General features: G+C 38.8%; 5 protein-coding genes across 5 annotated transcripts in view; 1 reads left to right on the top strand and 4 right to left on the bottom strand.

Annotated features, from left to right (window-relative positions):
• LOC136828188 (cuticle protein AM1159-like) lies at positions 1-2,135 on the top strand. Its single transcript, XM_067086034.1, has 3 exons — positions 1-109; positions 972-1,171; positions 1,791-2,135. The coding sequence occupies exons 1-3, from the start codon at positions 101-103 to the stop codon at positions 1,963-1,965; spliced, it is 384 nt and encodes a 127-aa protein (XP_066942135.1). The 5' UTR covers positions 1-100; the 3' UTR covers positions 1,966-2,135.
• A 3,498-nt stretch (positions 2,136-5,633) lies between these two features.
• Positions 5,634-8,116, bottom strand: LOC136828189 (cuticle protein AM1159-like). Its single transcript, XM_067086035.1, has 3 exons — positions 8,028-8,116; positions 6,535-6,734; positions 5,634-5,989 (listed from the first exon to the last, which is right to left on the bottom strand). The coding sequence occupies exons 1-3, from the start codon at positions 8,034-8,036 to the stop codon at positions 5,818-5,820; spliced, it is 381 nt and encodes a 126-aa protein (XP_066942136.1). The 5' UTR covers positions 8,037-8,116; the 3' UTR covers positions 5,634-5,817.
• A 4,649-nt stretch (positions 8,117-12,765) lies between these two features.
• Positions 12,766-14,360, bottom strand: LOC136828187 (cuticle protein AM1159-like). The gene is made up of 3 exons (XM_067086033.1): positions 14,232-14,360; positions 13,537-13,733; positions 12,766-13,308 (listed from the first exon to the last, which is right to left on the bottom strand). The coding sequence occupies exons 1-3, from the start codon at positions 14,238-14,240 to the stop codon at positions 13,137-13,139; spliced, it is 378 nt and encodes a 125-aa protein (XP_066942134.1). The 5' UTR covers positions 14,241-14,360; the 3' UTR covers positions 12,766-13,136.
• Positions 14,361-18,537: 4,177 nt separating this feature from the next.
• LOC136827652 (cuticle protein AM1159-like) lies at positions 18,538-20,241 on the bottom strand. The gene is made up of 3 exons (XM_067085124.1): positions 20,094-20,241; positions 19,733-19,932; positions 18,538-18,817 (listed from the first exon to the last, which is right to left on the bottom strand). Exons 1-3 carry the CDS (start codon positions 20,100-20,102, stop codon positions 18,646-18,648), a joined length of 381 nt encoding a protein of 126 aa, XP_066941225.1. The 5' UTR covers positions 20,103-20,241; the 3' UTR covers positions 18,538-18,645.
• A 3,354-nt stretch (positions 20,242-23,595) lies between these two features.
• Positions 23,596-25,077, bottom strand: part of LOC136828185 (cuticle protein AM1159-like) — a 2,193-nt gene continuing 711 nt past the window's right edge. The window contains exons 2-3 of the mRNA XM_067086032.1: positions 24,734-24,933; positions 23,596-23,900 (exon numbers count right to left, since the gene is read on the bottom strand). Coding sequence (XP_066942133.1) covers positions 23,729-23,900; positions 24,734-24,933 — 372 coding nt within the window. The 3' untranslated portion in view covers positions 23,596-23,728. The remainder of the gene's footprint in view (positions 23,901-24,733; positions 24,934-25,077) is intronic.

Genomic DNA, 25,077 nt, shown 5'->3' with positions numbered 1-25,077 from the left:
TATATAAGGAGCTCTCAGACTTGCGCAGACATCAGTTGCGTTCTGGAAGCTTCCTCCTCCTCCTCCTCCTCCTCCTCCTCCTCCTGCAACAGAAATCATCATGAGAGCAGTGAGTAGATCATTCGGTTGAATTTAGACCAAAGGTCATTCAGCGCTGAAACGGAAATTGACAGTAGAGGGTTTGAAAGGTGTAACAGGAGGAAAACCTCAAAGCAGTTGCACTATGAATCAATTGTTAGGGGAGGGTGGAAGTAAGACGGAAGGAGGAGAAAATGAAAGGGGGTACAGCACAATGATCAGTGCTATTGACTTCATTTCTCTTCATTCGTTTACTTTAGTCCCTCGGATAATTTTAAACAGCTTCTAAAGAAAATTCCAAGCATTATCTTCGTCTAGCGTTTCAGGGATGTTTATGTTGATTTATATTTCCGTGGATTTTTCTTTCGTTTTCTCATTGTTTTTATTCTCTGCAACACCTTTAATCAATGCCTCGTTGAAATGACTATTATTCACTCTTACTGGACGTAATTGTAACCGTATTTTACCTCTTAAATTCTTTCTGACTCACTTCAGCTTTTCACTACATTTCAATGACTTCTGTCATGACCAGCATTCGAACACGCTATATAAAAACAGATTAATGATTTGGTAAATTTGCATGATATTGCAGACTTGTAAGTCAGCGTTGACTTGCATTACTTAATGATTTATAAGTGAATGGGGAAGCTATATCACTTTGTTTGTCATTCCTCACACAAGCATTCAAGCTTAAAATCTGCCATTATAGAATGCAGAAAAAGATATTATATGAAAGACTTACCAATTTTTCCTGAATATCCACCAAAACCTCAGTACATTCCGATCACTTCTTTCCTCAAATATTGCATTGCCACTCTTGAACGAACTATAACCTTCCTGCTGAAAGCGCCCATCATGGAAAGTCTTCCCTATCATCCTTTTTCTCGCAACAGATCCTCTTCGCTTCCGTCATCTGCGTGGCCCTGGCTGCCCCTCAGATCCAACCTGACCCCGTAGCCATCACCCGCGACGAAAGGATCGACAACGGCGACGGTACCTTCAGATACGTCTTCGAGGCTGAGAACGGCATCTCAGCCCAGGCCAGTGGACTCCAGGGCGCTCAGGGGCAGTCAAACATCGAAGGGGTCTTCAGGTAGAAAACTGTGAATTTTTACTTAATCTATCCTCATCGAAGGGGTCTTCAGGTAGAAAACTGTGAATTTTTACTTAATCTATCCTCATCGAAGGGGTCTTCAGGTAGAAAACTGTGAATTTTACTGTATACTGCATAATCTATACTCATCAAAGGGGTCTTCAGGTAGAAAATGGTGAATTTTGCCTTACGTTCCATACTTAGCTTATCTTCATCGAAGGGGTCTTCAGATAGAAAACTGTGAATTTTACTCTATACTACATACTTAATCTATACTCATCAAAGGGGTCTTCAAGTAGAAAATGGTGAATTTTGCCTTATACTGCATATTTAGTCTGTTCTCATCAAAGGGGTCTCCAGGTAGAAAATTGTGAATTTTTACGTTATGCTACATATTTAATCTATCCTCATCAAAGGGGTCTTCAGGTAGAAAATTGTGAATTTTGCCTTATGCTGCATACTAATCTATCCTCATTGAAGGGGTCTTCAGGTGGAAAATTGTGAATTTTTACATTCTGTCCAGTCTGTCCTTTCAAAATCTCTGCTAATTTAGTTTAGATTAACATGCAGATACTGCAATAGCAGGAGACGCTCAACTCCTCCTCTGCTTCTCCTGCAGTTACCCTCTCAGTGACGGCAGCGGCTTCGTCGAGGTGAGGTACGTGGCTGACGAAAATGGCTTCCGTGCCGAGTCTCCCTTCCTGCCCACTCCTCACCCAACTCCCGCCCACGTCATTGAACTCCTGAGGATCGCCGACGAACAGAGAGCTGCCGGAATCACCTTCGAAAAGTAGATTGGGTTTTAACCGTTGATGATTTCATGACAAAGCGAAGTAGTGATGCTGATTGGAACAAAAATGTTGATGTATTAACATTTTAGTGGGAAAATGTATCCTTTCCATGAATGTACTGATTGATTCCTTTGTTTTACTGGTAAATCGAAATAAAAATTTGTCTACGATTACCTCTGTATTTAATTCCAAAACCGTATGGTAAATTTAAGAGCCAAATAAGAAAGAGGAATACTCCATATTTAATTCCTCTCCATATTTAAAACATTTTTATACAAGAAAAACTTAACCTTTTTTATTTTGTGCACATAAGAAAACTCTTTAATAAAAACAGGTGTCTTGACATTATAATATCATGACAGGATAAGGATTCTGACGTTTTAGAAAATAAGTAGAACATAATAGCGCAAAAGATAACACCATTTAATGTAACAAGAAAAGTTCCCTTTTGAAATATAGCTTATCAAAAGATGACCAAGAAAGAATTCTCTTTAATAACAAGATGCTTGCAGCATCCGGGCAGGAGACCAAAATTCCAACCTTGAATATTAGAGTGATGTCATTTCTGTGGGTGCAGAAGATCTCAAGAACAAAGCGCAGCCTTTTGGTACGCTTGTCTGATATAGTGCCAGTTGTGAGTAAAATGGCTTACTATTTTCATCTATTATTAGCTGAAATAAGCACAAAGATAATAAAGACACGATAAAAAGACTAGCTACTTGTTGATATAGCTTCCAAAAACTGGAATAACTGTTTTTCAGACATCTCATCCTCCGGGGATCCTCTCCTTGCCAACTGTGTTGTCTAGAATATCATGATGAATACGTCATTTCCAATACATGGCAGCACAAGTGAACAAAACTGAGTTTAACTAGTTTAGGTGAGAGTCGTTTTGATACCAATGCAAATTTATAGAACTGAAAAAAAAAAAATTCTAATAACTTGAAACCAAAACCACATTAAATAATCTTATTATATTCTGGATGAACTAAGGAAGTATTCTTAAGTTTTGGAGATTTACTATCCCCTTACTAACAGATCACACGAGAAAACTATTATAAATTCAAAGGTCAAAAGAGGGAAAAGGAACACCACAGCTTTTTGGTAAGCATTCAATAGCTATTCCTTAAGGATACAATGGAAGGGCAAGCTCCTTAGGAGGAGTCTACGTTTAGATACCCAGGCCATTAAAGACCCACATGGCTGGACTGAGATGGCTCAAAAACAGGTCAGATAGCAATAGTGGGCCACAATAGTGCCCGAAAGCCAATAATATGAATCAGAGGAAAAAACTGAACTACTTCACGGAGGTTCAGTTTCACAACATTCTTCGACTGATGCACTATTCCCTGATACCTGTCCACCCAAGGCCAGGTCCTTGTTGTACTTGAGATCTTCAAAAGATATTTCTGTACCTGTCACCCAAGGCCAGATCCTTGTTGTACTTGAAATCTTCAAAAGATACTTCTACAACTGTCACCCAAGGCCAGGTCCTTGTTGTACTTGAGATCTTCAAAAGATATTTCTGTACCTGTCACCCAAGGCCACCTCCTTGTTGTACTTGAGATCTTCAAAAGATATCTCTGTACCTGTCATCCAAGGCCACCTCCTTGTTGCACTTGAGATCTTCAAAAGATATTTTTGTACCTGTCATCCAAGGCCAGGTCCTTGTTGTACTTGAGGCCTTCAAAAGATATTTCTGTACCTTTCACCCAAGGCCACCTCCTTGTTGTACTTGAGATCTTCAAAAGATATTCCTAAACCTGTCACCCAAGGCCACCTCCTTGTTGTACTTGAGATCTTCAAAAGATATTTCTGTACCTGTCACCCAAGGCCACCTCCTTGTTGTACTTGAGATCTTCAAAAGATATTCCTGTACCTGTCACCCAAGGCCACCTCCTTGTTTTACTTGAGATCTTCAAAAGATATTCCTGTACCTGTCACCCAAGGCCAGATCCTTGTTGTACTTGTTATCGTTAAAATGCATTTCTGCTGCTTTCTCATGAGCTCAGTTCACTTGACTGGTCTCGATTTTCATATATGCTATTTTTCCACGAAAAACAGATGTGAAAAGTGCTGTTCCAGCTCAAAGGGTGTCTTGAAAATTGCTTTTTTAAGTCGGGTAAAAGATTGATGGTCTTACTCCATTTTTCTGTCATCATTCCTTTCAAGAATCTTTATCTAAACCTTTGTTCATATCACGCTGAATTCGTATATCGCTTTCACAACACCTGTATATTTGTCTGTTATCCATTTTAACCACAGCACAGGTTCAAAGGCATTCTACATTCTCTTGGAGCTCTGTTCCTTATATCACTATGAATGGATCCTTTAATTAGATTTTTCACACCTTACCTCTCCTGTTAGCTAGTTGAAGGTGCGATCTAGCTTATTGTTTTCTAAGACCGTCCAGTCATGACGAACGTCCTTCATGCTATTATTAATCACTGAAAGAAGCCATCATCTCCCATGCCATGTCTAGCAAGTGTGTTAACACTGTCCATGCCAAGTGCTCCAGGGGTACCACTTAAGTTCAGAGTTTCCATTCCAGGTTGAGAACTCAGTAGGCTACTTTCTAGGCTAATAGTAGTTTCACTCAAGATCTCGTTCCTCCCATGACATTGGTCGGGAATGAGAAGTATGATTTATTCAGGACGTTGTTGAATCTCTTCATACCTGTTGCTGAGCTGCAACAACACCATCAAGAATAAAATTAATTCTGAAAGCACCAGCAATCACTGCACCTTCAACCTGTCGATATATACCTCTGGTATATATCTTAAAGAGGTGAATAGGGATTAATCATTCATCTCTGATTCGATAAGTCATGCCCATAAGACGAACCCTAAGCAATGGCTTAAGTACTATTTCAGAAACAGCCTGTTTATCACTGTAACTCCTTTCTGCTTTTACATATACCTGTTAGAATTAAACGTTGCATTTGCCTAAGAAAATGTGCCATTCTAACAGTCAAGAAAATTACAGTAAACCACAGTTACAATTACAGTAGGTAAATTCCATATTGCTTGGTTAGAGAGAAACCCAGCTCCTTGTGTTATTTGGCTTAAGATAAGTCTCTTCAAAGTATAAACTTGTTAACCTTACAAAAAAAAGGTTAAGGTATTTGCGTCTAGCCTTCAAGAATCAGCAGCAATTTGCAGGTAAAAGAGTGATGAGGTCAAACTCAGTACCTGTTTCACGCATGTTTGTTCCTTTGATGCTGTGAGATTCTTATTCTGTTTGATAGAGACAATACATCGCTTGTTTATTTCTTCGTTTTCAAAAAGGTAAGCACAGTTAAGTCCCTCTACCCTTGTTTGAATTAGTATTTGTGGAACTAGTCATCTGGATCCAGGGCGACATTATTTTCACAACAGAATGTTGGAACATTGAAAGGCGCAACTCATACACTTTATGCATCATTTCTCACATGTTCCACGCCAATGTCTCTCTTTAGGTGATAGGAAAACAGGAATAGGTAGCAAACCTTATTCGTGTATACCTTAAGAGATGCAAAATTGCGATAATTCTATGTCAGATCCTGGTAGCAATGATATGACATTCATGTATGCTAATATCATAAAGTTGTAATAAGATGTAGTCCAGATCACATTTATAGATTTTTCCTTAAAAATCAGTTATTTTAGGTAACCATATAGAAAGAGAAAGAGCATGTTTCACTGGAAAGTCTATTTCGATGGAAATGAAGTATCTTATACTTGAAACCACGAATAATGATTTCATGTCAAAATATGTTCTACCATCTTAGATTAACTGGGTAGTTCTTGATACAGAAGATTCATTTTTACGGTTGGCAACTTAACTGCATGAATTCATTCTTATTCAGCGAGGACGTTACTCGAAGGTGATTCCAGCAGCCCTCTGTTCCTCGGCGATCCTCAGGAGTTCAATGACGTGGGCGGGAGTTGGGTGGGGAGTGGGCAAGAAGGGAGACTCGGCACGGAAGCCATTTTCGTCAGCCACGTACCTCACCTCGACGAAGCCGCTTCCGTCCTCGAGTGGGTATCTGAAATCAGAAAGAAACTTTAGCTTTACGTCTTCAAGACCTGTGTGACAACAGATTCTCATTTGATAAAATAAGGAGACCAATTATTATTATTATTATTATTATTATTATTATTATTATTATTATTATTATTATTATTATTATTATTATTATTATTATTATTATTATTATCCAGATGATGAACCCTATTCATATGGAACAAGCCCACCAAAGGGGCCACTGACTAGACATTCAAGCTTCCAAAGAATATGATGCTCATTTGGAGAAGTAACAGAAGGTGATGGGAAATACAGAACAGATCTTATTAAAAAATGAACAAATAAATTACCAAGTTAACAAATAAATAGATAAACATGTATGTAAATTATAAGATAAAGGAGAACTGCTTTAGAGTAGCAATGCATTGCATCTTCCCCTGAACTTTTGAGGTTCCAATTGCACAGTAAGGAGACTGCTCCACAGCCCAAGGGTGAGAAGGAATGCGAACCTCATGGCATTTAGTAGAAGGGTGTTAGATAAGTACAGGACATCAAGGAACACGTTACCTGTAAAATCCTTCGATGTTAGACTGTCCCAGAGACCCTTGGACACCGCTAGCCTGAGCGGCGATGCCGTTGTCAGCCTCGAAGACGTAGCTGAACGTCCCGTCGGCGTTGTCAATTCGTTCGTCACGAGTAATTGCTGCCACTTGGTCCTGGAACTGCGGGGCAGCCAAAGCCACGCAGATGACGCTGGCGAAGATAATCTGTAAGACAGGAAAGCTGGAATACAGAACTTAGAGGCCAAATGTCAAGCAAGTGCTGGGACCTAGGAGTTCATTCAGCTCTGCAGGGAAATTGACATTAAAAAGGTTTGAAAGTTGCAAAGGGAGAAAAATCTCGCAGTTGCACTGTGAAACAATTGTTAGCAGAGGGTTGAGGAAAGTACGATGGAAGAAAGAGAATATGAACGGAGGTGTATAAGGAGGAATGAAAGAGGTTGCAGCTAGGGGCTGAAGTAACGCTGCAAAGAACCTTCTGAAGTAATTGCCTACAGTGCACCGCGTGAAGTGCACTGACGGCACTACCTCCTTACTGGATTTAACAGGACAAAGATGAGGAATATATGATGATGAGGGATGTGGAATGAGAACCAATGGAATAGCTGTTCAAAATGAAATAAATTATGAAGAGAGAAGGATTATCAGTCCATTATTTGATCTTGTCCTTTTCCAAAAGCTTTGATATCTGAGATAGGTCGGGTCTAGAGTACCTGGACGTTGGGCTTACTCTGAGATCCACTATGACGGCTGACGATGAAACCACGTTTCAGTTAACAAACTTGAGTAAATATCAAACAAATATTTCTAGTTAGGGCTTAGATTTGAAAAAGCTGCTTTTTTTGCAGAGCAATAATGTTTATTAATAGATTATATATATAATTTGGCTCAACTCCTACATAGCTAATCTGCAAAATGCCATCATAACTAACAGACCTTGAACCTCCAAATTCTGCATTCGATTGCAGAGCCTCAAATCATACCTATCCATTTTCAACATTGTACGACAAATTCAACAGGGATCGAATAAGTTTGAAGTTTAATAAGTGCAGAATCTTAATTGTTTTATACGTGGTACCTAATATACAGATAATAATTAAGTCCCGATGATAATTAAGGCCAGTTAATTCTGAAGCTTAATTCAAGGGAAATTCATATTTCTCAAGTCCTTCGCCATTTTTAGGATCCTATACCCTTTGGTGTAAAGCATTCAAGTTCATTCAATACAAAAGCTTAATTATCTTACACGTAGTACCTGATATACAGATAAGGCTACTTAATTATTATTGGGTCAGTCAATCTAGAAGCTTAATTCATTGGAAATAAAAATTTTAAAGTTTCTTTACATTCTGAAGGACTCAAAACCCTTCGATTATTGATTATAACTTTCACTCTGGTCTGCTAACACGATTCTACAACAATGACATATGAATGACAAGCAGCAAAAGACTGACCAGAGACAGTCTTTACATAGAAAACAAGCTATTTGTGATAACTTACAGTCTTCATGATTGTAATGGCAGGAGGTTTCGCTGACAACTGACGAAGATGAAAGCGAGGGCACTCCTTTTTATACCTTGATCTCGGGTCTCTCTCTCTCTCTCTCTCTCTCTCTCTCTCTCTCTCTCTCTCTCTCTCTCCCCAGTCACCCTTTCCATGGTGGGTCCTCCTGATTTTTGGCATCATGTGTTTGGCTTCTTTCGGCGCTGAAGGATTACAAGGCCACTGGGTTTTCTTCTTCTCTTTTTTTTCAGGCACTGACGTCACGTCACTCCAACAGGTATCTGATTTCCTCCTCTGAAGACGAGTGATGTTCCCAAGGCTATACAACCTCAGTAAATTTTTTCCTGGGAGTTATTTTATCATTGGGTGTTCTAAAAAGGAGTAGAAATATAATTTCTTTTATTCAGTACATTTCTATGCTGCAAAGTAACTGGCTATTATTGAGTGTAAGAGTATTTTTCGGTTTTTACCGAGAAAATATTAGTTCTGTCACCTTCCTTGTTCTTTGTTTTTTTTTTCTCTGGGCTGCTCTACGTCTCTCTCTCTCCCTCCACACACATAAACACATATAAACATATACGTATACACATATGAGTACACATTCATACATATGTATACATGCACACATACAAATATATGCATATATATACAGTATAAACATACATGCTTATGCATATACACATATAGTGATCAGCAAATAAAGTTTCGTAAAGTTATTTCTCAGGATAATATACATATACATATATATTACCCTGAGGAATAATTTATTTCATGGTCAGTATAAACTTTTATGCAAAATATGATGCGATAGAATCTAACTTAATGAAACATGCATCCATCACTGACAATACATCGATCGGTATCAAGAATTTTTGTACTTAACAAAGATGTTGCTTGAGTCAGCCCTATAAAAACCTCGTCATGGATAATCAGTCACTCATAAATGAACACTAAGTGCTGTCCGAATTGTTCTCTTTGTGATTATTCTTACATAGCAAGAATCGTTGCTCGAGCTGTAACAATCCTACAATATAGTTTGAAGAAGCGAGGAATAAATCAACCTAAGCGCCCGCCTGTCTTGATGAATGGAAGCATTCGTTCAAATGTTTCTCAGTTCCTACTGTTAGTAGATCTGCCTCTCACCCACTATACTAGCTATTTTCTAACTAGGCAAGTTGCTGCTGCAAACACTGATGCTTTCCAACATCAGGTTTAATACTGCACAGCTTGCTAGGGAGTTCCATCTTGGCTAAATGTGGAATAGTTTGCCAGTTACTGTTGTGGAATCTTCTGATCTGCAAATATCTCCAACATCAGGCTTAATGCTGCACAACTTGCTGGGGAGTTCCATCTTGGCTAAATGTGGAGTAGTTTGCCAGTTACTGTTTTGGAATCTTCTGATCTGCAAATATCTCCAACATCAGGCTTAATGCTGCACAACTTGCTGGGGAGTTCCATCTTGGCTAAATGTGGAATAGTTTGCCAATTGCTACTGTGGAATCTTCTGATCTGCAAAAATCTCCAACATCAGGTTTAATGCTGCACAGCTTGCTAGGGAGTTCCATCTTGGCTAAATGTGGAATAGTTTGCCAATTGCTGCTGTGGAATCTTCTGATCTGCAAATATCTCCAACATCAGGTTTAATGCTACACAGTTTGCTAGGGAGTTCCATCTTGGCTAAATGTGGAATAGTTTGCCAATTGTTGCTGTGGAATCTCCTGATCTGCGAATATTTCCAACATCAGGTTGAATACTGCACAGTTTGCTAGGGAGTTCCATCTTGGCTAAATGTGGAATAGTTTGCCAATTGTTGCTGTGGAATCTCCTGATCTGCGAATATTTCCAACACCAGGTTGAATACTGCACAGTTTGCTAGGGAGTTCCATCTTGGCTAAATGTGGAATAGTTTGCCAATTGCTGCTGTGGAATCTTCTGGTCTGCAAATATCTAAGAGAGGAGCAAATTCATTCCTGCCCTCTACTGCTGCTGGCGTCTCCTGAATTCCATGTGCAACGGCTTTAATTTCTATTCCTTCATGTTTATTTGTTTACTACTTTCTCCTATAACGTATCTCTTTCCGTAAGCTAATTGCCCTTTGGAGCCTTCTTGGGTTTATTATAGTCTATTCCTTTCTATTTATTTATTTACCAACTTTTCCTCATAACCCATCTCTTTCCGTAGGCGGATTTCCTCTTGGAGCCCTCTCGAGGTTATCAAAGTCTGCTGACTCTGTCCATGAAGGTTTTCAACCGAAGATCTAAAGAGAGAAAGAACTGACCTGGTTTTCTCGTCAGCCAATTCCAACGAGAAAATCAAAACATAAGAAGTATTTGCCTCAGTTGGTCCCTGTAAGGGAAATGAGTTTTGGGAGTTTTACACGTAAGGATTGGAGCTGGACCTCTTGATACACATCACGAATGGAATACAACGGAGAAAGGCATCCTGGTCCTTCAGGAGTTTGTTATTAGAGCTGACGTCTCGCGACACATCTAAAGTCGCACTTTTAAGGCTTTTTTATGCCCTGCGTGCTTTAGTATCAAGTATTAATCGCGCATCGAAAACAGTGTGACGGGGACCTCTTCAGGAAGTAAAATCACTTAAAAGTAACTTTAGGAAATAAAACCACTCAAAAATACACACCATATTCACAGACAGACGCGCCAAAATCAAAGCATTGTCGTCAGAACCTTAAATAATAACCTCCATACACAGAAGAAAGATAGAAACTGACGTGCTTACATAAAAACAAAGTGAGGAGACCACTTTGCTAAGCTGTGAACAATTGTACTGGAGACGTCAGAGTATTTACCAATGTACGGTCTATCTTTATATAATTATATAGATCGCAAGATAGTCAGGTCGTTGTTACTCTTCACTTGGCTTATGACAGAAAAAACTGCTGCCAATGTAAGTCTCGCACATTTTTTAATGATTCTTTATATTTGATTGCTCAGGATTCGATAACCTGCTACCAGTTCTGTGATCTATGCCCTTGTGGGAATCTAATCGTACTTCCAGCAGTATCTTCGTGCACCCCATACCTACACCCCGTGATCACATCTCTGCCCAGTATATTTGTGCACAACGTTGGATGAAAGTAGATGGACTGAGGCGATCCTCGAATTTCAACAGGGGCCCGAATGTTAGTGGATTTTTGGGAGAGGGCGTTTGCCTACCATTCAAGGATTTCGTTTTCCCATGGAGTCTTAAGCCAGTGCCTATTCCAGTGTCCCTATTTCACGGTAGCTTATTAGCTTAATCGTACTTTGCATTCACAGGTGGTCAACTATCCAATTACAGTTACGACCGAGCATTAATAAACTTTATCAATTCTGTAAAAATCCGAAAAAGGGGATTCTAAACCTCCATTCTTTTGTTTACACCAACCAACGGGTTTCAAGTTCCCTTCTTTTGCTAACAAGAACTGTAGATGTCCCCATATTTTAGATGCAAGAAATCAAGATATTTCAAGAATCTCTTCTTTTGACTTCAAGAAACCAAGAGGTTTCAAGAATCTCTTGTTTTGTATTCAAGAAACCAAGAGGTTTCAAGAGCCTCTTCTTTTGGATTCAAGAAACCAAGAGAGTTCAAGAATCTCTTCTTTTGAATTTAAGAAACCAAGATGTTTCAAGAATCTCTTCTTTTGAATTCAAGAAACCGAGAGGTTTCAAGAATCTCCTCTTTTGAATTCAAGAAACCAAGAACTTTCAAGAACCTCTTCTTTTGAATTTAAGAAGCCAAGAGTTTTCAAGAACCTCCTCTCTGAATCTAAGAAGCCAAGAGGTTTCAAGAAACTAAGAACTTTCAAGAACCTCTTCTTTTGAATTTAAGAAGCCAAGAGTTTTCAAGAACCTCCTCTCTGAATCTAAGAAGCCATGAGGTTTCAAGAAACCAAGAACTTTCAAGAACCTCTTCTTTTGAATTTAAGAAGCCAAGAGTTTTCAAGAACCTCCTCTCTGAATCTAAGAAGCCAAGAGGTTTCAGGAATCGCTTCTTTTGGATTCAAGAAACCAAGAGGTTTCAAGAATCTCTTTTGAGTTCAAGAAACCAGAGGTTACAAGAATCTTTTCTTTCGATAACAGGAGATTTGGAGATTCCCTTCCTCAGATCACCAGAGGCTTAGAGCCTCTCCTTCTTTGATAACAAGAGCTTTTGAGGTTCCTTTCTTCGAATGAAGACGCACTGAAGTTCCCCCCTCTTTATGTAACAAGAAGTTTTGCGGTGATCTTTTAAGTACGAAAACTGAGATGTTCTAAGGTTCGATTCTCTGATTACAAGAAACCACAAGATTCTGAAGTACGCTTATGTAAAAACAATAGGTTTTGAGGTTCGTTTCTTCAAACTGAGGTTTTGAGGTTCTCTTCTTTAGTTTACCAAAACCCAGGAGGTTTGGGTTTAATTCGTTTAGTTACAATGAGCCAAAACCTTCGCGGTCGTCTTTTTGGATCACAAGAAACCAAGATGTTCTGGAGTTCCATTTCTCTAATTATTGAGGTTTTAAGCTCTCTCTCTTTTCTCATCACTTTAAGAGTCAAGAGAGTTTTCAGCCTCTCTCTTGCTTACATCTGTAAATCAAGAGGTTTCCCTTAACCTGCTGAAACCTTCAAAATTTTCACAAAAGACTTGCATGTCAATTACATGCAACCAAAACACATACCTTCAATGTTAATTTTCAATTGTGATATCGCAGACAAATTCTGCTGAATAATGGAGTTCACGAATGGAAAACTCAAAATATTTGTATATATTGTATTTCATTGATATGTATATATTTGATATTCCACATTAGCTATAGTTTTGGGAACTCTTCAAACGGCTTTAAAAAATGGTACAGTAGGAAAAAATGTTCCCTTTGAATAAGCCATTTTTTAAATCTGAAATGATCGATTATAATTCACATCAGGTATGTAATTTAGACAGGTGCTTTTTGCTATGAATATCTTTCACCGGAACAAAATCAAAATATTTCCTTCCAAACTTCACAGCTTCTAAAAAAAATGCAACATTCAATGATTCAAGACGTGAAATAATTTTTAGTTTTTCGTCGATTAGAATGAAACAAAAATGAGATAATTATCAACGAACATATCTAGTGGGTGAGAGTGATCACTCGAAGGTGATTCCTGCAGCCCTCTGCTCCTCGGCGATTTTCAGGAGTTCGTAGACGTGGTCGGGAGTTGGGTGGGGAGTGGGCAGGAATGGAGACTCGGCACGGAAGCCGTTTTCGTCAGCCACGTACCTCACCTCGACGAAGCCGCTGCCATCACTCAGTGGGAAGCTGAAAAGTAAATATATGAGTAAATAAACAAATAGATAAATAAATAAAATCAATAAAAACAAACTATCTGCTTATGCTGAAGCCCATCAAGATTTAACCAAACATTTCGAATGACTTGTGTAAAACACTTCGAATGATTTACATAAACAGAGAGCAAGGGTCAAGAATATCCTGTTTGTTTACATAAATGACACGAAAAATCCTTTGCCTGTAGGAGATTCTTTTTACCTGTAGGAGCCCTCAATGTTGGACTGCCCCTGTGACCCTTGAACTCCGGCGGCCTGAGCCACGATGCCGTTCTCTGCCTCGAAGACGTAACTGAAGGTGCCATCGCCGTTGTCAGTCCTGTCGTCACGAGTGATGGCAACGGGATCCTGACTCTGGGGAGCTGCCAAAGCCACGCAGGCCACACAAGCGAGGATAATCTGGTGGGAGATATGAGTCACAGGAGGAGGTGATTAAAAGTGGGGAAACACCTTTTGAATCTTTCAGATACAATCCAAAAACTACATACAACGTTTTTGCAGATACTCTAATGGGAAGGTCCACACAAGCGAGGATAATTTGGTGGGATATATAAGTCACGGGAGGATGTGATTGTAAGGGAAAACAACCTTTTTGAATCTTTCAGAGATATAATCAAAACTCTGACAGGAAGGTCCCCACAAGTGAGGGTAATCTGGTGGGAGATATGAGTCACGGGAATATGAGTCACAGGATGAGGTGATTGTAAGGGAAAACACCCCTTTTGAATCTTACAAAGAAACAGTAAAAACTACGTTTTTGCAAACACCCTAACAGAGATGTTACTTCCAGGAGGTATTACCAACCAAGAGGCAGCATTCTAATAGTTCGTTTGTTTACAAAAGCAGCCTAACGCATGTGAATTCACGGATGATGAAATATACATAAAAACTCCTCACCAGCTTCATGATGTCGAAGACAGGCGCTGTTGGTTATTCGAGAACCACTGATGTAGAAAGCTAAAGAACTTCCATATTTATATCCGTCCACGGCGTCTCCCCTCACCCCGTGAATCACTCCAAGCTCGTATGAGTAACCCAAGAATGTCTTGTGGAGCGAGAAAAAATCAGATCCCAAGGACGCGATTTTCCTGCGGCTGCAGTGTCAAGCACTGTAGTTTGGGCGATGTTACTTTTGAGTCTGAATTATCTTTGGGACTTCGGAGGCACCATTTCTTTTGATTTGAGTAAGGACTATACGCAAATGAATACAAAAGTCGATTTTGATGTTTTTGCAATGTCAGACTTTGCAGTTTTAGCGGGATGGATTATGATTATAAATCGATTTTTGTTTTTGGAGGTCCTCTTTCTCAGTAGATGCATGTTTTACCATTCAAATTTCTAACGGAGTCAGAGGTTTCTGCAAATGGCGCTAACAGTCTTTACATGGAATAAAGAAAAATCCTACATTATACGGACATTACAAAAAATCAGTTTCATATTACAGTATTGATTTTCCATATTCCAGCAAATTTTCCAACCACCCCTTTCCCCGCCTTCTCTCTCTCTCTCTCTCTCTCTCTCTCTCTCTCTCTCTCTCTCTCTCTCTCTCTCTCTCTCTCTCTAAATCTTATTTCCCCTTAGACGATGAATGATGAATTAATACATTTCATGTACTTACAATCACGTTTTATATATATTTATATATATATATATATATATATATATATATATATATATATATATATATATATATATATATATATATATATATATATATATATATATATATATATATATATATATATATATATATATATATATATATATATATATATATATATAATATATATATATATATATATATTTATACATACATACATACATATATTTTTATATATGCATGTATGTATAAGTGTGTGTATATTGTTCATGTATAGACATTCATATCTTATATACATTATATGTATGTATGTATATATGTATATATATGTATATATATGTATATATATGTATATATATATATATATATATATATATATATATATATATATATATATATATATATTACATATATATACTGTATATATATAAAACCTGGTGGCATTCAGTACCAGGAAAAGGTCCGGAACAGAGAGAGAGAGAGAGTGGGGGGGAGGGGAAGGAGAGAAAGAGAAAGGCATCAGTCAATAACTGGAAGTGTTTCATAGGTATGAAGAACTAGTTTTCAATCATTAATTGCTGCTTTCTCTCTCTCTCTCTCTCTCTCTCTCTCTCTCTCTCTCTCTCTCTCTCTCTCTCTCTCTCTCTCTCTCTCTCTCTGCTTTCAAATACAGTGTCTGTTGATGTCTTAAACTTACCTTAGTAATCAATGCTTGGCCATTCCTTATAGAGCAGTATTTTCTTGTAATAATCCATCAGAATGACATTGGATTCCTGAAAAAGAAAATCGTTTTTCATTATACCCCGATCATTGCTAACTTTGTATTTATATACCATTTTATTTGCTTATCTGCATTAGCACGTAAAAGATATACTTGAAATTCTGGAACAGAAACTTCATTTAGGGATGAACTCATTCTAGAAAATTAAATTCATAGTTTTTAGGAATGTGGTTCAAGGTTTCTATATAATGCTATTGTCTCCTCTATTTAACAGTATTAGTTCGTGAGATTCTTATACGATCTGTTTATTTCTTTATCCACTCTTTATTGATTTGATTCTTCTATCAATATACTACCTGATCATATTCAATTCTGTCCTTTACGTGGCTTTGGCTGTCCTTCAGAAACACCACTCTCGACAAAAGTGTCGACGAAGGTGGCGGAACTTTCAGTTACCTCTTCGAGGTCGAGAACGACCTCACCACTCAAGCCTCCGGATCTCAGCTATCTTAGAGGCAGCACCCCAAGAACAAACTTAGAAATCTTAGAGGCAGCACCCCAAGAACAAACTTAGAAATCTTAGAGGCAGCACCCCAAGAACAAACTTAGAAAGAAGTTGGTTTTTGGTTGCTAACCCTTATCGCCGAGCTTGTGAAGATAATACTGATAAATATTTATAACGCGAAACAATTCTGAATCATGAAAAATGTTGCATGAAGTTAGATAAAAAAAAAAAAAAACTTTTAACAGAAAATAAAATTCTGTGAATAATTAATATTCCAACTGGAAGTAGTCCAAAAAAAATCGAGTGTGCTTTTTATACCTACAGGATCTCAAATGGGAAAGAAATTCAATTCATGTATGTCTAGTAAAACGGGAGACATCGTTCTGTAAGAATTATAGATGACAGATTGAAAATTAACAAAACACAAAATAAATACACTAGTCGGTTTTGTTACTTTCTTAGGTATGACCTGAGCAAATAAGTGTGTTCAGAATGTGATTATCCTTTCTGTGTTCGAGAAGTCATGGGTAATTTCTGATTGACCGATTGATTATAGCTACTAAAACTGGTGTCACAGCACCTAGGTTACTGACGAGGTAATTTCTGAATATGTTTGGTAGATACGACTGATGATTCTAGAAGAGGTAAGAATGCAGTCCCAAAGTACTCAGATACCATAAAGAACTAATCATGTTTATATTTCTCAGAACAAATGATGTAAAGGCCTGTCCATGCTAGGAAACATTGTTTGGAAGCAAAGTTTGCAAATTGTTTGCAACCTGTTTGGAAACAGTTTGAAAACAAAGTTTACAAACTGTTTGCAGACTGTTTACAAACAGTTTCCAAGAAACTATTTGCAAAACAGTTTGCAAACTTTGTTTCCAAATAATGTTTCCTAGTGTGGAAAGGCCTTAAGTATTACCAGAATCGTCTGGAAACAAAGTTTACAAACTGTTTGAAAACAAAGTTTGCAAACTTTATTTCCAAACAATGTTTCCTAGTGTGGACAGGCCATAAGTACAGTATTACCAGAATCGACAAAACATCAGCGCAAGCAAAGTCCAAGTGATTCTTGTAGCTTATGCCCCTAGGCAATTTCTTGGAGTTCTCTATGACGAGTGCAGGAGTTAGAGTGGGGAGTGGGCAAGAAAGGAGTCTCAGCACGGAGACTCACATACCAAAAAGAAAACTCAGTCTTCTGTTGAAAGCAATAGTAATAGTGAATAGATTTAGTTTCCTAGATACAAGACTAGTTTGTGTTCGTTATTGGAAGATTTTGGAAGATTTTGTTTCCTTGCGCTACAAGATACAGCTTCAGCGCATTTGAACATTTATATTGTAGCATCTGCTTTTTCAACTGAACGCACTTATACTAAGTGGAAATACTCTGAACCAGCGACAGATCTTGGTCAGTCTCACAAAGACACGAAGACCCGCTTTCATGAGGAACCCAGAGTGCCTCTATTGACGTGTGTAGTCATTTGTTTATTAGATGGCAATTTAACCTTGGTGATCTTTGGACAACCTCGAGAAGACTTCCTATAAACTTGAAAATTAGCATCCTATGAAGTGACCCTCTAGGGTAAAAAGTCGTTTACATACTTCCATACATGCATGCATATTCTCACCTTTTCGCACCAGACGCCATGGAAACTATCAAGTTTGTCAGTATTCCTGCCTTAGGAATTCCATATTGGGTGCTAATAGTCCATCTTGCGGTAAGTCGCGACGTTTCTTGAGCTCTCAATTAAAAGCTCACCAACTTGCTAGGCTTTGTCGAGAGCTTTCTGGACTGCGAATTTGCTCCGCCCAAAATCCTGTAACTCCCTTAAGGGTACAGATGCCCCAACATTAAATCCGAACCGTTTTTCGGCGGGTTTCAGCCACAGCACCTCTTCAAGGTTATACAGCTCCTTCTCATGATGCGTGTTGGTCTTAGGACCGTAGTGGAAACATTACATTTTATATATATATTTATATATTTGTATATATATTTTATATATAATATATATATATATATATATATATATATATATATATATATATATATATATATATATATATATATATATATATATTCCTAGATGCAAAAATTGATTCATGATCAGAAACTTCGGCACTTTGAAAAATGTCATTTCAAGAATAAAGTAATACAGCTAAATACTGTACTAAGGCAACCACGACTGAGATTTGGCGAAAAGCGAATCTCTGAGACAAATATACAATGGAACTTGGGACTCCCGCGTCATACTTGGACGAAGCATCGAAGTTTGCTTGAAATGAGAAATTTCCCTTAAATGTTTTGCCAGGCGCTGGGCAACTCTCAGTCCGGTGAACTTCAAATGTTCTTCTTTTGGATTACATAAGAAAATACATATAATTTTAGTGACAATTTATTTCAGCTTATTCTTTACCACCACTCCAGAACTTCAACAGTACACAGGCCACATATTTACAAGATTGACAATAGGTTACATTGACTCCATTACTCGAAGGTGATTCCGGCAGCTCTCTGTTCGTCGGCGATCCTCAGGAGTTCAATGACGTGGGCGGGAGTTGGGTGGGGAGTGGGCAAGAAGGGAGACTCGGCCCGGAAGCCATTTTCGTCAGCTACGTACCTCACCTCAATGACTCCACTGCCATCACTGAGAGGATAGCTGAAATGGGGACAGAGAAATGAGTATTGGCTGTTTTAAACCTATTCAGAAATCATAAAGGTCATAAAATAAGATTAACCTCAAGGTGACACACTAAAGCCCTAGAATTAAAATGGTTACATTATCCTGGTTTGCTTGAAAATTCAATTTTATCTTGAGTTTCAGTGAATGTGAGATTTACTGCTTCCCCCCCACCCCCTCTCCCCCACTCCCGAAACCTCACCCAACTTTTACAATATCTTGAATATCTTTGTTCTTCCTGTCTTCCCTCTCTTTCTTACCACATTATAACACTTTGACAGGTGAAAACTTAACTGCAAATTCAGCTCCAAATTGAAAACCAATTTACACGAAATTTGAAAACGAGTGATATATCTATTATACATTTCAGTATGTAACAGCCTGATAAAAAGAGTACCTATCCCCAAATCCAGCCTTGAAAGTGGTTAAGATGTGATAATGGAGGCTGGAAGCTGAATACCTTTCCTCCAAACCAGAAGCTACCTCGGTAACAGCCTGATAAAAAAATATAGATCCCCAAATTCAGCCTTTATAGCGATTATAGTGTGATAATGGAGACTGGAAACTGAACACCTTTCCCCCAAACCAAAAGCTACCTCGGTAACAGCATAGTAAAAGAATATAAATCCCCAAATTCAGCCCTTACAGTGATTATGTGATAATGGAGGCTGGAATCCGAACACCCTTCCTCCAAACCAAAAACTACCATCCCCAAATTCAGCCTTTATAGTGATTTTAATGTGATAATGGAGGCTGGAAACAGAACATCTTTCCTCCTACCAGAGCGGCCTCAAGAACAGCCTCAATAACAGTCTAAGAACAGTGCATATCTCTAAATCCAGCCTTGAAACCGATTGTTACATGACGACAGAGGCTGGAAACCTAACAGCTTACCTGTAGAAGCCTTCGATGTTCGACTGCCCCTGGGAGCCCTGGACACCAGAGGCCTGGGCAGCGATGCCGTTCTCGGCCGCGAAGACGTAGCTGAAAGTTCCGTCACCGTTGTCGACTCGTTCATCCCGGGTGATGGCGACAGGGTCCTGTAGGATCTGAGGGGCAGCGGCGGCCAAGCAGACGAAAGTGGCGAGGACGATCTACAGGAGAATGAAATGGAATGGAATAGAGATTGACAGTAAAAAAGTTTGAAAGGAGTAACAGGAGGAAAACCTCAAAGCAGTTGCACTATGAAACCCATTCGAAGCCCAAGTTAAAATTTCTACATATCTTCAGTACTTAAAAACCGAAGGCAGCTCACAAGCTTCATGTTGACAACGGTATGCGTCGACGAATGTGTCCCTCACAGACCAATTTCATATTTATAGTCCTTCCGTTCCTACTTGCACTTCTCCTCCTTCGGGACAGACAGGTTTGGCAACTATCTCTGGGAAGGACAACCTGGTTCATTTTTGGCATTCTTCACGATACCGGATCGTCCCAACACCGGCCCTCAGCTGTTCCCCTCTCTCTCTCTCTCTCTCTCTCTCTCTCTCTCTCTCTCTCTCTCTCTCTCTCTCTCTCTCCTCAGCAACGTTCTTAAGACGCACACCTGGTCACCATGAGAGTGGTAGACATCTTTGCTGATAAAAGTTCTCTCTCTCTCTCTCTCTCTCTCTCTCTCTCTCTCTCTCTCTCTCTCTCTCTCTCTCTCTCTCTCTCTCAATTTCCGGGACCACAGACTAAGTACATTTTAGATTCTGTGATGGGCATTTTGAAAATTCTCCCTCAGCAAAAGAAAAAAACAAGTAGACCACTCGACAATCCCCTTTTTTCCGTTAACTTCATTCTCTGGGACAACGGGTACGTGAAAACCCTTCAATCACACTTATTAGTTTCAACTGAATTGAACTGAATTGAATATAGAATTTAGGCCAAAGGCCAAGCACTGGGACCTATGAGATCATTCAGCGCTGAAACGAAAACTGAGGTACAGTAAAAGGAACGAAACGGGTTGCAGCTAGGGGCCGAAGGCACGCTGCAAAGAACCTTAAGTAATGCCTACAGTGCGCCACACGAGGTTCACTGACACTTATTGGTTTGTAACATTCCACTCCCTCTTAGTAATCAAGGAACCCAGACTTCGGCTTCATTCGTCTGGTACTGAATTTAAAATATGCAGAAACTGGGTTTAATGTCTTTGTGTAATTGTGAAAAAGCTATTTCTTTATTTACCTATTTCTTGGTCAAATAACTGAGGTTGCAGTGTGTGAATTGCAACGATCTAGTCAAAGGTTTTCATTTCAGCTACTGGGAAAAATTGAGTATATCTGGCGAACTCCTATATAAATCAAAGGTCTTGGTGTCATGTGAAAATAAATGTCCCATATGGGGGTACACCTCATTTAACAGAATTCAAGTCATTACCAGGCAGATGATTTTGGAGATACTAACCGAAAGATGCAGCAGTTTTATTCTGTCCGCCCTCAAATCTTAAAAACTACTGAGGCTAGAGGGCTGCAAATTGGTATGTTGATTATCCACCCTCCAATCACCAAACATACCAAATTGCAGCCCTCTAGCTTCAGTAGTTTTTGTTTTATTTAAGATTAAATTTAGCCATAATCGTGCGTCTTGCAACGATATAGGATAGGCCACCACCGGGCTGTGGTTAAAGTTTCATAGGCCGCGGCTATCACAGCATTATACCGAGACCACCGAAAGATAGATCCACTTTCGGTGGCCTTGATTATACCCTGTAGCGGCTGAACAGAAAACTCGATTGCGCCAAAGAAACTTCGGCGCTTTTTTTACTTGTCTATAGTTGTTAAAACGCTTATCCACGTTCAGTCTTTACCCTTCTTCCGTTGCTATCGTTCTTTGTCTTTTTGTCTTATCTTCTGTTTCTACCTAAACTATCCAACAGTTTGCGCTTAGACACCGGCAATAATCTCATTTCTTAAAAGTCATTTCTATACTGACCCCCTGGCCACTCGGTCCCTTAGGGGACTAGAGCCGTCAGTGTACACCTCAGGCAGTGCGCTGTAAACATTACTTAAGGTTCTTTGCAGCGTGCCTTCGACCCCTAGCTGCAACCCCTTTCGTTCTTTTTACTGTACCTCCTTTCATATTCTCTTTCTTCCATCTTACTTTCCACCCTCTCCTAACAATTGATTCATAGTGCAACTGCGAGGCTTTCCTCCTGTTACACCTTTCAAACCTTTTATTGTCAATTTCCGTTTCAGCGCTGAACGACCTCATTAGTCACAGTGCTCTGCTTTTAGTCTCAATTTTATATTCAATTCAGTCCTAGCCAGTCGTGCTATTCATGCATCTGTTTAACTGATCAGGAATCCGGACACTTCTTTATTAATAGATAAAAACTTTAACTTCATCATGGGAACTGTAATCTCATTTGGAAAATACATTTTGGCTAAATCATGCACTCTTAACGAATTTTTAGCCTATCCAGCCGTACAAACCTGTTTTTTTTTTTCTTCATATATATGACAAAAGTTCTCTAAGAATAGCTGAAAGGAATTGTTCGGCTTTTAATTTTTTTTTTTTTTAGAATATATTGAAGCCTCATGTTTTGCGGGAGAAATTAGCAGTAACTAAGCTTTAATTTTTTTAATTTGTTTGCAAAGTTTTACATGTAAAAGTTAAATTATTGAAACTTTGGTTTCAAGTGTTCTAAGTTTTTTATGGTTTCTATGTGTATTTTTTATGTTCTTTGTAGGACCTTATTAAAGAACTTGTAATTTTAATAACCATAAAAGTTGTGGTCAATAAACGTCTATCTATCTATCTATCTGTTTTAATTTTCAGCTAATTCTTGTCGTCTCTGCAATTCCAATACTTGTCATTTTTTAAAAGTCTCTGCTTCATCCTATATCCTTCTCTGCTCATATAAGTTTTTTTTCAAGATCCCAGCAAAGGAAAGAGAAAGAACATATGCAAAAGTTTTGGCGATAAACAATTGTAGAGGTTGTTTGAGTGTTTAGCTTTGGGACAACCTTCTTAAGTATTAATTATGGATTCCAATATATCGATGTCATACTGAATTGAATATAGAATTAAGGCCAAAGGCCAAGCACTGGGACCTATGAGGTCATTCAGAGCTGAAACGGAAATTGACAGCAAGAGGTTTGAAAGGTGTAACAGGAGGAAAACATTGCATTTGCACTATGAATCAATTGTTAGGAGAGGGTGGAAAGTAAGACGGAAGAAAGAGAATATGAAAGGAGGTTCGGTAAAAAGAACGAAAGGGGTTGCAGCTAGGGGCCGAAGGCACGCTGCAAAGAACCTCAAGTAATCCCTACAGTGCACAGCATGAGGTGCACTGACGGCACTATCCAATAATGCGTGAATTCTTTGGAATAGATTTCCCGTCAACACCTGAGATCGTTCTTTGGGAAGTAGCAAGCCACCTCTTTCTACAGGTATTAATATGTAGGTATGAGAAATTAGCGTAAATATTTCTTTTTCTGTACAATTGTGATGGTGGATGACGGATTCATCTGCCATTCGACATTTTATAGAGCACCCTGAAGAGCGGCCTTGCAAGAAATATAATTATATATATATATATATATATATATATATATATATATATATATATATATATATATATATATATATATATATATATATATATATATATATATATATATATATATATATATATATATATATATATATAATGTATATATATGTATATATACATATATATATACTGTATATATATGTATACTCGTATATATACACATACATACCCTTTGTCTTTTCTTAAGGACAACACACGCGTATTCCAAAACACCTCATGTAATTTAACCTTTATTGACAATATAATCAGTTTCACGGGACAACATCAACTGTTCAGCCTAGAGAGAGATAGAGAGAATCAATGGGCCATATCCTGAAAGTCTGTCTCGCTCGATCGCTCTCTCTCTCTCTCTACTCGAAGGTGATTCCAGCGGCCCTCTGCTCATCGGCGATCCTGAGGAGCTCCTCGACGTGAGCTGGGGCTGGAGGAGCCACGGGGAGGAGAGGGGACTCGGCCCGGAAACCGTTCTCGTCGGCGACGTAGCGAACTTCGGCGATGCCACTGCCGTCAGGGAGTGGGAAGCTGGAGGAAGAAGAAGAACGCCCTTAGTGATGAGTGTGGCCAGGGGTATTTGAATGCATGCGTAGATAGTTATCATGAACAAGTACTGAAGAGTGTACAGGGGAATTTGAATGCATGCGTAGATAGTTATCATGAACAAGTACTGAAGAGTGTACAGGGGAATTTGAATGCATGCGTAGATAGTTAACATGAACAAGTACTGACGAGTGTACAAGGGAATTTGTGTGCATACGTAGATAGTTATCATGAACAAGTACTAATGAGTGTGAAGAGGGGAACTTGAATGCATGCGTAGATAGTTATCACGAACATGTATGCATACATATATAGTGATAATGAACTTGTATGCATATATAGTTATAATGAACTTGTATGCATCCGTAGATAGTTATCCTGAACATGTATGCATACATAAACTTATAATGAACTTGTATGCTCGCATAGATTATATAGTTATAATGAAATTGTATGCATACATAGATACTTATAATGAACTTGTAAGCATCCGTAGATAGTTATCACGACCATGTATGCATACATGAACAGTTATAATGAACTTGTATGCATGCACAGATTAGTTATGAAATTGTATGCATACATATATAGTTATAATGAACTCTTATGCATGCATAGATTAGTTATAATGAAATTGTATGCGTACATATATACAGCTATAATGAACTTGTATGCATGCATAGATTAGTTATAATGAAATTGTATGCACACATATATAGTTATAATGAATTTATATGCAAGCACAGATTAGTTATAATGAACTTGTATCAAGATCCAGTGACCGAACAGACGCTTCCAGTGCCTCATGCCACCCTCACCTGTAGGATCCCTCGATGTTGGACTGCCCTTCGACACCTGGGATGCCCACAGCCTGGGCGGAGATGCCGTTCTCGGCCTCGAAGACGTACTGGAAGCTGCCGTCGGCGTTATCGACCCTTTCGTCTCTGGTGATGGCTACAGGGTCTTGGAGCTGCTGGGGGGCAGCGAGGGCCAAGGCCAACACACAGGCGAAGATGATCTGCAGGGAGGAATGTGGATTGAGCAATGTGCTCTGAGAAGTGTGTTCTAGGTAGTGTACTCTGAGCAATGTGTCCTGGGCATTGTGCTCTGAGCAGTGTGTTCTAGGTAATGTGCTCTGAGCAATGTGCTCAGGGCAATGTCC

Source organism: Macrobrachium rosenbergii, chromosome 42 (assembly GCF_040412425.1).
Source record: "Macrobrachium rosenbergii isolate ZJJX-2024 chromosome 42, ASM4041242v1, whole genome shotgun sequence".
In the NCBI taxonomy this organism is placed as follows: Eukaryota; Metazoa; Arthropoda; class Malacostraca; order Decapoda; family Palaemonidae; genus Macrobrachium; species Macrobrachium rosenbergii.
This window is presented reverse-complemented; position numbering and strand designations above follow the sequence as displayed.

What these genes read in the sequence shown, in the direction of transcription:
- LOC136828189 (XM_067086035.1), bottom strand. An exon ending in AACATCGAAGGATTTTACAG is followed by an intron (nt 5,990 to 6,534) that starts GTAACGTGTTCC and finishes TTCTGATTTCAG; the next exon opens with ATACCCACTCGAGGACGGAA.
- LOC136827652 (XM_067085124.1), bottom strand. An exon ending in AACATCGAAGGCTTCTACAG is followed by an intron (nt 18,818 to 19,732) that starts GTAAGCTGTTAG and finishes TCCCCATTTCAG; the next exon opens with CTATCCTCTCAGTGATGGCA.
- LOC136828187 (XM_067086033.1), bottom strand. An exon ending in AACATTGAGGGCTCCTACAG is followed by an intron (nt 13,309 to 13,536) that starts GTAAAAAGAATC and finishes TTTACTTTTCAG; the next exon opens with CTTCCCACTGAGTGATGGCA.
- LOC136828188 (XM_067086034.1), top strand. An exon ending in AACATCGAAGGGGTCTTCAG is followed by an intron (nt 1,172 to 1,790) that starts GTAGAAAACTGT and finishes CTTCTCCTGCAG; the next exon opens with TTACCCTCTCAGTGACGGCA.